This window comes from Chaetodon auriga, chromosome 2 (assembly GCF_051107435.1).
Source record: "Chaetodon auriga isolate fChaAug3 chromosome 2, fChaAug3.hap1, whole genome shotgun sequence".
Taxonomy (NCBI): Eukaryota; Metazoa; Chordata; class Actinopteri; order Chaetodontiformes; family Chaetodontidae; genus Chaetodon; species Chaetodon auriga.
Genome location: NC_135075.1, coordinates 4,914,350 through 4,927,390, shown reverse-complemented (window position 1 = coordinate 4,927,390; position 13,041 = coordinate 4,914,350). Strand labels below are relative to the sequence as shown.

The 13,041-nt window shown below is 41.9% G+C and overlaps 1 protein-coding gene across 4 annotated transcripts in view; it reads left to right on the top strand.

Moving 5' to 3' along the window:
• Positions 1-13,041, top strand: part of epha8 (eph receptor A8) — a 106,727-nt gene that overhangs the window by 54,730 nt on the left and 38,956 nt on the right. For all 4 annotated transcript variants that reach the window (XM_076751026.1, XM_076751019.1, XM_076751011.1 and 1 more), the window contains exon 6: positions 1,124-1,439. In XM_076751026.1, coding sequence (XP_076607141.1) covers positions 1,124-1,439 — 316 coding nt within the window. The remainder of the gene's footprint in view (positions 1-1,123; positions 1,440-13,041) is intronic.

The window sequence follows — 13,041 nt, the reverse complement described above, 5'->3', positions numbered from 1 at the left end:
TGCCTCTGATGGAATCTCATTACAAAGGGCTGGAAACAGGACAGACCTAAATGTCAGACGGAACACAAGCTGAATTATTGCAGCTATTGTTGCTAATTACAAATGAATCATTACAATAGAGCTGCTGTATGGTAGCATGTGCTCTGCATGTAGCTGCTCTAAGGCCCCGTCAGCATTTTTAACAGTTTTGCCGCGATTTTCTTTCATTCCAGTGGCATCAGTGCCATTAGTGGATTTGCTTACTAATAAACAACCCAACATATACCCTAATTTATCCTATTTGTCATATTCTGATCTGGCTGTGTTCATAGGTTTTTGTTCATTTAGTCCAAGTAGTGTAAGAAGTAGTTTAGCATCATATTAATGAAATATTTAGAAACTCATTATTGTACTGGAATATACAGTACAATAATGAGTATTTCTGGCATGGCTATCAATCACACAATAAACCATGCTGTATATACATTCATGAACACACACTAGATCTGCTGGAGATGAAATGAGTGCTCACACTGCTCTGCCTGTTTTTGTTCAGGAATCACCGAGGCAGCTACTGTGGAGCTTTTAGTGTGAGGAAGTCAGAGCACTGTCCAAACTCCAAATTATGTTGCCTGTAGTCATGAAATATACACAGTTTAGTAAATATGTGAAATATGACATTTGTAACAAGAAATACAAAAAAAACATAAGTGAGTCAGGGTCACACTGCATTGGTGCAAGAACGATCTCTAGTACCAAAATTTACTGCATTGTTCTGCACTGTATGAAGAGAGGCACAGCTGTGGCACTCCACCCACCTCACTGCAAACGTCTGTTGGAGTCGTGATGTTGCCACACAAGTTAACATTACCAAATGAAAACTTGCAGCGTGCTACTGTTCAAACCACTTGCAACTTGGGGTCTGTGTTCTTTGTCCACCTCGTCACATTAAGATGCTCCAACAACAGTAAAGAGACTCTAGCCCATAGTGAGAGGGAACATGAGCACACATACTCAGACAAACACACACTCATGTTATAATATCTCATTCTAAATGTGTTGTCATTGTCAAAAACATATTAACACTCATGATGAGCTGCAGTGTGTGAGATGGGAGTGTCAAACCTCTCTCCTCCTCCTCCAGGTGCGAGGTGTGGGCCCTCTGAACAGACGAGGCTTCTACCTGGCCTTCCAGGACATCGGCGCCTGCATCGCCCTCACCTCTGTGCGGGTGTACTACAAACGCTGTGTGGGCGTGAGCCGAAACCTGGCGGTGTTCACCGATGTGGTCACGGGCGCCGACTCGTCCTCTCTGGTGGAGGTCAGGGGTCAGTGTGTGGACCACGCAGAGGAGAGAGACACACCAAAGATGTACTGCAGTGCTGAGGGCGAGTGGCTGGTGCCCATCGGGAGGTGCGTGTGCTCTGCCGGCTTCGAAGAACACAGAGACTCCTGTGTGGGTAAGTGAATTAGACAAATACGGCCAAAGTATCACTCACAGCACATCAGAGTTAAGTTTTGTTTGTTTGTTTGTTTGTTTACAGTGACAGATTCATTTTCCATGATTTCGATTGCAGTCGGAAAATATCAAACCTGTTTGGAATATTCTGTATGAGAAGGATAGGCAGCGACAGAGCCATTAAACAGCACACACTCAGGGTGCACGGGTGGCCTTGGGGTTGAAGGAGCTGACCATTAATCCTCAGTTTGTGTCCAGATTGTTCTCCATGTCTCTGTCCCCTCATTTCCTGTCATGGCTCTACCGTCCATTCTCGAATAAAAGCATAAAATGCCCAAAACCCCACTCACAAAAACAAATAAAAAAAAAATCCTCCACACACTGTATGATTTTATCTTGCAGCTGTCAGCACTGACTGAAACAGACCAGGTCCAACCCAAGTCATATCAGCCTAACAGCTGTAATGTGTCTCCTCACTGTATTGATGCTCAGCATTTCCTGTTTATCTTTAGAAAGGATGACTGAATGCATAAGTCACAGTTGGATATTATGACATAGTTTCAGGATAAGCTTTTCCCTGTTAGGTCCACATAGTGCTGATGATTTTATTTAAGTGTAAAGTATCTTGAGGTCATCTCATAGAGTCCTGGCTGTAATGGCCCTGTTACGTCATTAACATTAGGGCTGTAACACAAGGCCAATACATACAGGCTTAAAAACCTGTTTTCATATTTGTATTGAGATTATGCAAATATATTATGGTTTACATTAGAAATGGTCTTGTCTGCTACATTTTGTGCATTTAATTTTCTACCCGTATTTATGATTCATACATAGTTTAGCTAAATAGATAACATAATGTTTTCATCAAGTACCTGAAATAATCAAATAATAAAATATGAGTTGTAAACCCTACCATCAAAAAAAGTCCAAACTAAGTCTAAGTAAAAGCTCTAACAGTTAATTGTTTGGGTGGAAATTTAAGTGGAAATAGAGCAGGAGGTTAGTATGTATTGGGCCATCTTCCACAATGCTCTTTAAAAACTGGACATTGTGTCGGCTTGTATAAAGGGAGGCAGCCCAGATTAATGTGAAGTTGGTCTGAAGTATCAATGGAAAAAAAATGAGAAAACTATCGACAAAAAAAAGGCCCGACAGCCCTTTTAGTATATTTCAATATCTGTTTTTGTACGCACATTATGCACTCATTCGATTGTGCTTGTATTCATTACATCTCTAATTAACACAGAATCACATAAGAAACAAATTCAGAACATTCCCACACAAAAAATCAGATCCTGAGTTACCTGTCAGTCACATGGTGTGTTCTTAAAAAGCAAGTGTGAACACTTACCGCTCCAGAAGTGAAGGTTAGCAATGCATCATTTGTTTCTGTATCCAAAGTGAAGTGAATTCCAGGTGTGAATGCTTCCACGGTCTGTTCAGCATACTGAAAAATACTGGTTCCTTTTCTCTCTATTGGTGTTTTTTTTTTTTTTATCAGTTCTATTATCCTCTTTTCTACTTAGAAAAATAATTTTTTTAAAAAAAAAAAAAAGAAGAAACCATGCAAGCATCAGACTTACCCGTTTATTTAACTATCTGAAACTTTCCTCTGAGCTCAGAGCATCAGCAGAAATGTCTCTAGAATGTAAAAAGCCTTCAAAGCATCACATGAATTTGGAAGGGTTCTAACCTTTTTAGTGAATCAAGAAGTCTGTTTGAAGCTCTGGCTGTGGATCACGCTAAAGAAAAATAAATGAAGAAGTTCAAGGTCTGGTCAAAAGCTTTTTCTGAGGTCTAACACTTTTCTCAAGTAGGTAAATAGGGAGAAAATAGCTGTGTGTCTGTCTGAGCTGGAGCCCGTCCCTCATTCAGCCACTGATGAACAATAACAAGAGACATTTGAGATGTGAAGATCCTCGCTCTTTGTTTTTCACTCTGTTTGTTTTTGTCTTTTTTGATCTTTTCATGGGGTTTTGATGGGCTGACCTCATGCAGAGACCTGTGCATATTTCGGGTTGCCATGGGTTACAGTAATTAAAACCTATTAATCACAGAGTGATGGATAATTAAACGCTAAAAGCAGTTTGTCAGCTAAACGAGCTGAACGAGACACGCAACACCGGTTCGCTTGCATCCCCCCTCCTTCCCTCCATCAACCCCCCCAGCCCCCACCCCCACCCCCCTCCTCCAAACACCTACACACACACACACACACACACACACACATACACACATACACACATACGCACATATCTCTGTTGTGTCTTACTAATCTGGGGCCAGCGGCAAACACCCTCTTGGTTCGACACAGTGAGAGCTCCTTGTCAAAATGTGTTTTAAAGTGTAGGAAGTGGAGTGTGTGTGCCTGTGCATGTGTGTGTATTTGTGTGTGTCCAGTTCAGGGGGCCACTTACAGACTTCCTATAATTAGTTGCAGGCAATTAGCATCAGCACAGAAATGCAAAACAGAGCCCATAAAGAGCGCAGAGAAAAGGGTGGAGGGAAAAATCACCTTGAGTCATGTTTTGTTTATGGAGCTGATTTTATCCACATTTTAAGGTTGATTTGAATGTAACACATTAATGGAAGTTATCTGAGGTTGTACAGATAGGATCTTTAAAGGAGGAAAAAAGCATAAAAGCACCCTAAAATAGAATTCATTTTCTTTATGATAATCCTCAGCTGGAGGTGATATTTTTACCACGTATTATATTTACCATTACATCATGGCAGCCAGCGCAGAAAGTGGAGGCGGGGGGAGGGGGAGCTCTTCAATATACCCTCCACTGACGTCTTGTCTCTTCTGGCACCAAACTGGGTCGCCGTGCTAATTCACCCTCGCCAAAGCCAGCCACAGTCACGCACACACGAGACCAGACAAGACAAGGGGAGGGGAGGGCACGAGATGGTGAAAGGAAGACGGCTTAAGTGGTGAAGGCTTGTGTGTATGTGTGTGTGTGTGTGTGTGTGTGTGTGTGTGTGTGTGTGTGTGTGCAGACAGAGAGAGAAATCAGACATGAATGTGCGTGAATATGTGTGTGTATATGAGCGTGCTTAAGTGGTTCTCCCCCGACAAAGGTGGAGAGCTTTGGCTGGGAGCACGGCATGGTGTGTGTGTGTGTGTGTGTGTGTGTGTGTGTGTGTGTGTGTTTGTGTGCGTGAGTGTGAGCACAGGGTTGCGTGACATGCCGTTAAAAGTGTCACAGGGAGGGAAGCAATGAAAGACGGAAGAAAAAAGAGAGGAGGAGAGAGGGAGGAAGACTGGTGGAGTGGTTGACTGGACCCCTCGTCCACTTGAGTTTACATCAAAACACTGAGCCTGCGTGTGCGTGCGTGTAGTTGTGCATATATGTGTGCAGGTGTGTACTGTATGTGTACGTGTGTCTCTGTGTGTGCACATGCCTCCCAGTGCCAGCGAAGAATGGACTAAAGTGCCCCATACAGTGAGAGCGATCGAGGACACACTGATATGAGCCACACACACTTAGGCCGGTCACAACTACTCAGCTCAGCCAGTCCATCCAAGCCTGACACACACACACACACACACACACCCACACACACACACACACACACACACACAGGAGAGAGGGGTTGTACTCGCACATGTGGGTTAGCTCACTGCTCAGTCAGTGGACCACAGCCTGTCCTCCTCCTCTGAACTGCACTGTGCCTCTGATGCTTTCATATGATTTATGGTGTGTTTGTAGGAAATAACATAATCCAGCTACAAATTCACACACTTACTGGAACTATTTCACCTAAAGCAACTGCATTAAACCCGTAACATGCAGTTTCCCACTTTTATGAGCCCAGAAGGACCTTCAAGGTCTGATGGTGTCTCGTATTTTGTAGCACCGCTTTTTTGAAGCTATAAGCGGTTTACGCTGAGTAAAATATTCAAATGCAACACTCTGCACCATTTAGAAATACTCAGCATTTTCTTCAAATAGAAACGTACCAGGTGTTTTCTGAATTTAGAGCCACAAAAGCTTTGTTTCAAATGTTAAATATTTCCCTACTACGAATTTATTTATAATAATCAAAATTACATTTTGCAAATAATACTCTTAGTTGATCTCATGTCAAAGTTTCACATTCAAAAACTCAGCAAATATGCTTGAACAGGACTGTGTGCTGTGGTTTGATTCTTTTTAAATGTTGCTAAATCCTAATTGGTGCATGGAAATATATGACATCATGTTTTTCCAGCTGAGAAACGGCCACTTAAAACCAGTGAAATAAGATCATTCAAAAGACTTGGTGTGGAAAATCTCTCTTGTAAAATAACTACAAATGTGTTCATGTCAGACGTGATCGATCAGCAGAAGAAATGAGATTTCAAAGCCTTTAAATTTAAGTTGAAATGGATTTATAAGGTTTGGCTGCACAACATGAGTATGCATTGTTATCAGTGAGCTATGGCCATTAAACCGGAATTATTTATCAAATTAATCACATATTCCCCTGTTAAAATTGTATATTTGTACATGACATTATATTAATAAAGGTATGAATTTCTTACATTAAAGGTTAAAAAACAGTATTTACGATACAATAACGCTTCATATTTCAGCACAGATGTTTTCATTATCAATATCCACACTAGTATGGCCCAAGAAAACTGTACATTTACATTTATAGACATTAGAAAACCAGAAATGTATCATTAAAACTGCTGATTGTGTGTAACAGCTAACTAAATTGCTGCTTTGGGGTTTTTATTTTGCAAGACTTAATTTAAATTGAACTGGTTTGATCCAACCTACTGTACAGGCTTATTTTCTTTTTCATAGTGCTTACAATATCCTATTTGGCTGTTTATCATCGTAGATTATTATGGCCTTCAGATATGTTTGATCCCTTTGTAGAGATACGATCATGACCGGAGCAAATAATGAGATTTAGGAAATTGCTGTGTCAGTCAGAGCCAACTGTACAAAAGAGAGGTTATTTCTTGTGTCTTATGACATTAGAATCTGAAAGGATTATCTATGCTCCACAATATTTTTTGCTATAGTTTTCTACCTTTTTTTTATTTTTTATCCAGGGTGTATTTGGAAAGCACTGTGGGGCTGCACACTTTCGCTATAGCTGAACTGATCACATTAGGAAAAACATTTTTTCTGATGTGGATATACTGTAGATATCATAAAATAGCAAAGGAAGGCAAAATCATATAAAATGATATGACTGATGTGCAGTGCAGTGAACTGTACGTTCTTTTGTTGTGTATTACAACAGAAGAAACATTTAAATCAAAAACTGGAGCAACTGCTTATGACATTTTGATAGGAATTTTCTTTGAAAGATTAATTTAACACGCATTAAAACAACATTTCTGGCAACATCACACTTAGATCATGATCAAAATCTACCCGTCTCAGACTGGAGGGATGTTCCCGTCATTTAGTTTGAGCCTTAAAACGATGTGTGTTATCAAACCGTGGCAGGTCATGTAATTTGTCACTTCTCCCTCTTAAGCAGACAGCAATTATTGGCTCTTCCAGGCACTGAGGGACTGTGGGATTGTTCAGAGCTTCTTTGACTCTCCTCCAAGCAAACTATCCTCCCTGTCAGCCAGAGAGGAGGAAGACGGCTTAAAGAGTGAAGGAAAAGGCTGGAAAGGATGACAAGCAGCATGAATAAAGGGAGAGGAGGTGAGGACGAAGAGAAGAAATGAAATGAAAGAATTAAGAATACAAAGACAGAGAGCCAGAGATTATGAAACAAAGTAAAATGAGAGAGGTGAGGCATGAGAAGAGAAAAGGTGTGACACTCTGCCACATAATGTGATCATTATCTGTCAATGTGGCACCGTGGAGAAATATCAGAGGAAGACAGCAGCAGGCGACAAGGAGGATTTAATATTCCTCCATTATACAGCATATTTATTTCATCACACACATGCACACACACACACACACACACAAAGAGGAGCTGAGGGCTTTGTCTTTTCTTCAGCCTGTCAGCATCTCCGTCCTCTCTGCTGTCACTCCTCCTCACTTTTGGTATTTTCCTCCTCCAACACATGATGTGCGTACGCAGAGGTGGAGACACTCACACACACACACAAACACACACACTGACACACACACAGGTCACTGAAACTCCAGGGACAGAGCGTTGCTTGGCCAACTCTGACAGGGTGAAGCACCCTCATTGGCCCTGGGTCCCTCAGGTCTCTACAGGTGAAAACAGCTGACACTCAGCTGCGGGAAATGAGTTCGACCACCGTAACATCGCCTGTATAGACTGTAGGATTAATGATTATCAGAGCCATATTTTTTATATTAGGTAAGTGCAATTGTCCACCCCTGTAAAGACATAATCTTCCTCTTGAAAACAGCTAAAAATGTTATGCAGATTTTAGAATGATTTTTCCATTTTCACTCCACATTTTACTGAATCTTATTAACCGACTATGTTCTTTATAAATTGTATGAATATTGAAATACCTAAAATATCCAGAACATCTCAACTACTGCTGAAAAGTTTATTGATCAATAATTCAATTAATAGACTTTGTTTTTTTTTTGTTTGTTTGTTTTTTTTCTCGGAAAAAATGAAAAATGTTCCCTTTACATTTCCTGATTTTCTCAGGTTTATATGATTGGAAATTGAAAATCAGTGAAGATGCCCCACCTGGCCTCTGGGAAATTGTCTCGGGTATTTTTCAGTATTTTGTGACATTTTTAATCAAAAACTAGAAAAGCTGAAATTTTAAGAGGAACATTTAAGTGTGGTCACTAAAATATGAAATAAATTAAATAAAAATTGCATGTGCGAACACAGTAAACGGGTTAAAATATCTTAAAACGTGAGATGACTGAAAGCTGCAGTTAAGCTTGCAGCACTTAAATCAGCTGAAGTGTGAGTTTAGGTGTTTGCATTAAAAGGACTTGAGGTGTCAGCTGAAGTGTCAGAGCTGAAAGCAGATGAAGCGTCACTCAGTGTCATGCATTGAAGGAGTTCAGATGTCACTTGAACTGTTAGCTGTTGAAATAAGCTCTGCACTCTGTAGAGTAACAGGTGAGAGCAGCTGAAACGTGAGAGTTTAAGAAATGTGACTTCATTAATAAGCACAGAAAGCAGTTAAACAGTTGAAGTACGAGATGGAAGCAGTTGAAATGGATAATCAAAATCCTTGTTGAGATGATCAGGAGGGAGTTCTGTTTAACAGGCTGTGTGTGTCATTTGTGTGTCAAACGTGTGTGTCATATATTAGCACTAAAATGGGCAAATCAGTGGGGTTAGAAAATGTCAGCTATTGCTCGTCATTGATTTCAGTGTAAAAATGTAGTACCCACTCGAACAATGCTAACCATCATGAAACACCGTGCACAGACAGCTGCATTTATTCCTGATGTGATTCCAGCTGTTTAGGTGAAGCTGAGAACATCAGTCTAAGACTTTAGCATGTACTGAGCGCTGTGTGGCTGCTACGCCTTCAGCCAAGTCCCACTATGATTTCCTCCAGGCTGCAAAGTTCCTAATGAAGATGCAGTTAAGTGATTTGGGGAACAGATGATTTGGTGAGAACTTCATTATTCCCCGGCTCACGACCACTTGAGTGGAACACGATATTCATAATTGCTGTCAGAATCAACTTGTGGCGGCCTGCTATCGAGAACGTATAAGGGGCTCAAATTGAAACGGTCTCCAGAGAGGGAGAGACGGGGGAATACGAAGCGATCAAATTAGTTCCATCCTCCTGGCGGTTTGTAAACAACGTGCTGATCAACAACACTGTTACTGTTTGGAGGCAAATGACACCGAGGCTCCAGAAACACACCCACGCTCGCTGCCTCCGGGCGGGAAAGCAGCCCTGTGTGAGCGCACACACACATTTACACACTCATATGATTCTACACTGAGTGACATAAAGTCACATACATTCAAATGGGAATCCTCTAACACCACTTCACCAGAGATCAGTATCTACATCATGTGAACTCTGAGTTTAGTCCTTTTTTCTAATTAAATTATATTTTATTGAAACTGGGGTTATTTAATGTAAGCTAGTTTTTGCTAGTCTGTTGATTCTGATAATGCTGGGCTGAGCAAGTGCTCAGTTTAGGACTGTCTGTACAAAGAAATGGGGTAGAGATATAAACACGAGTATCCTGATGATCAGACAGGTTGAATCAGTTTCTTCTGACAATCAGACAAAACTTAATGCAAATCAAAACAAAGGCACTTCATTACCCATCGGTATAATTATATTACTTTATAGGCATTTCTTGCTATACTTTATACCTTGAGCATAGTGACTTTAAACCAATGTTAGCACATGAAATCATTCGTCCTTCGTCATCCACTGACTGGCAGCTCACCTGTTTTCAGATGTGTGAATCACTGCTCAGTTCTCTGCTCAGGTCTGCTGTTCTTTGCCCATTGGCAGCTGCTTCTGCTGAGAGACATATGACCAATCAGAGCTTTGTAGGTAGAATTAAAAATCAGCATGTCATCTGGTCATCGCTAGACATCAGCCAGCGAGCTACCTCACTACATTCATGAAAAATAGCAACAGGAAAATAGCGACAAGCAAGGCTCCACAGAGCCGCAGCAGGTTGTTATACGTCTATATAACGACCTAATGCTAACCCTGACTCCAACCCAAGAGCAACAGCTACTCTTAAATCAAATTGTTTAGTGAAAGAGTCAAAAAGAAACTCACAAATGTCATTTGAGTGGGGGGGGTTTCTTAGGAGGTTGGGAAGATAAAAAGCCTGAAAGTTTAACCTACTTACAGCCCCCCCACCCCCCATGTCAGACTTTGTTGAAGACAAGTTGCCATGTTGCCAGATCTCAGCACTTATTTTGTTGAATACAGTGTTATCATTTATCACGCTTTGTGAGAACACCAGAAGCTTTTCTTCCAAACTGATAAATATCCATCATGCTCACGCGGTGTACACACACACACACACACACACACACACACACACACACACACAAACACACACACACACAAACACAGTTATTGCCACAGAGCGATGTCAACCATACTGCTGTGACTCAACAAAAACTTTACAAAAGCACAAAACACCAGCTAGCACAGCTGCTGTGGCCTCATGCTGTGCACTGAGAGCGTGTGTTAATGTGTGTGTATGCGTCCGAATGTGTGTGGGTCTCATTAAAGTGTAAGCAATGTACATCTGTTTGTTAGAGTGTGTGAACGTCAGTGCTGAGGGATTTCTTGTTGCTGTGCCAGGACTAATTAGTCCTTTTGTGTGTCTGGTTGGTCCTAGTTGTTGCATGACCGGGGATTTTGATTGGTTATTGTGGATCGGAGGACAGAAGAGAGGGGAGGGGATGAGAGTGAAGAGAAAGGGGATGAAAAAGAAAGTAGGGGAGCAAAGGAGGAAGGAAAGCAAAGCAGAGAGGAGAGGAGAGGAGAGGAGAGGAGAGGAGAAAAGGTAAGGAGAGTGAAGAGGAGGAGCAGAAGACAGGAGGGACGAGAGGGCGAGAGAGCAGGAAAGGGGAAAAGGAGAGCCAAGGAGGAGGTGAGGAAAGAAGACATGAGAGGAAAGGAGAGCAGGAAGGGAGGAAAGGAGAGAGGAACAGAATGAGTGGATGAGGAGAGATGGTATTATTAAACATTTTAATGCTGTTAAGCCATCATGACTGTGTGTGTGTATGTATGTGTGTGTGCATGTGTGTGTGTGTGTATGTGTATGTGTGTGTGTGTGTGTGTGTGTGTGTGTGTGTGTGAGAGAGAGAGAGAGAGAGAAAGCCTGAGCGATAACAGAATGAATCATATCTCAGCCAGACACAGCACTGTTGTGTCACTCAAACTTTCCTCCAATCTTTGTTGTGATTGGCCGAGGCCCTATCTCCACAGCAGGTGCAAAGGGCCACACACCCGTACACAAAGCAACTTTGCTGACATACACATACACACACACACACACACACACACACACGCACACACACACATGCACACACACACACACACTTGCATACCCATGTTACCAGCTACACAAAGACACACTCTCACAAACAAATCCTCTTATGTGCAGCCCATATAAATGCTTAATTCAGCAATGAAAACACACACACAAAGGGCTGAGAGCTGCTGGGTAAATTATTGATTGAGTGTGTGCCACCCTTGGCCAGCAGTAGCCACCCATGTCCCAGTCCAGTGTCTAAGAGCTATTAGTGCTGACAGTAAAGAGACAGGCAACATGATAGCAGATCACTGAGAAGCTGGCAGCCTCCGTCTGAAGGGACTGCGGGACTTCTTCAAATGATTTTCTGCCCTGACTTCTTGTTGAGTTAAACTGATGTGCACACAGGGCGCTGTCATTTACTTCTCCCTCTTCCAGGCCTCCACTGAAGGGAGCGGACTTTGTATGGATGTGGATGGTTGAATGTATGTGTGGTTATGCGTGTGTCATGAATCGTAATGATGTTGGCATTTAGAATAGGGGAGCAGTTGTGGCATCGTTGGTAGGGAGACTAAATTTCGGTCTTTCATCAATGTCAAGTGGTTGCTTGGATAAATAAAACTCCAAAACAGACATATTTTCAGTCTGTGCTGTGTAAGTTGTCTGCCATTTCTTATTGAAAACCAGAGTGTGCTTTAATGCAGTCTGGTAAAATGTCAGTTGAACATTTAATTGACTCTCATTTCTGAGTCAACTAGTCAGTCAAATGCTTTATCTTGGAAATGCTGACACTACAGCTGACACTACAACACAACAGTATTTATCAACAGCTCCTGATGCATCCTGCTAGGGGGCACAGGAGGCAAAATTTAAAGATGGGCACCTAGTGGCCCCCTTGTTCCTCCCGCTATCTGGGTCGTCTGTAAGCAGTCTGTTGTCATTATTTGATACAGCTTGCGATATTCTGTATTTTTGTATTCATTAAGCTTTGTTTTCTGCTCCATGATTCACACATCATATTCCTGGGACACATACTGTGATTGTCTGTCTCTGAACTCACATGGGGGTGAGAATCCCACTTTTATGTCGGGATTAATGCTATGGCAAAGTTTTAACCAGCATTATTAGATACGATCATAGCATTAGCTTGCAGATTAGCCTCCTTGATTGAGCCCTGTTTTTTACGTGACATGGAAGACAGTGATGGAGCAGTCCTTTGCAAAAGCAAGAAAACGACTCCGCGTTATCTGTTTGACCTGGAGCAGTGAAAAATGTGTCAAATTTAGCAACGCCACAGGTCACAATTACAGATGCGAGTTAATCAGAGCATTCAAGGCGTTGCTGAACAGCTGCGGTCCCTGCTCGGCTCTGTGCGTACACCCTTCATCTCTTCATTGTGTCTTGGTGATCTGCATCCTTCATTCGTGAGAGGAATTTCTAGAATCCTGTGAGGAATTATTGTTTGAGCAGAGGTTTGGTCTATTCCAAACCTTTATCCCAAAACACGAGTTCCGAAGTTGTTCCGTGTGTACTCCCTAATCCAAATGTATACTCCCTCCTCGTTATGTGAGCTGCTTGATGAATCAGAGAGGACTTGCACCTTGTTTTGAATGTTAAGTGTGTGAACTCTTTTCTTTTTTTCCTTGGGAGACGGATATGTTGTGACTGGAGCTGCCTGGCAGACCGGCTGTGACCATATTAGCA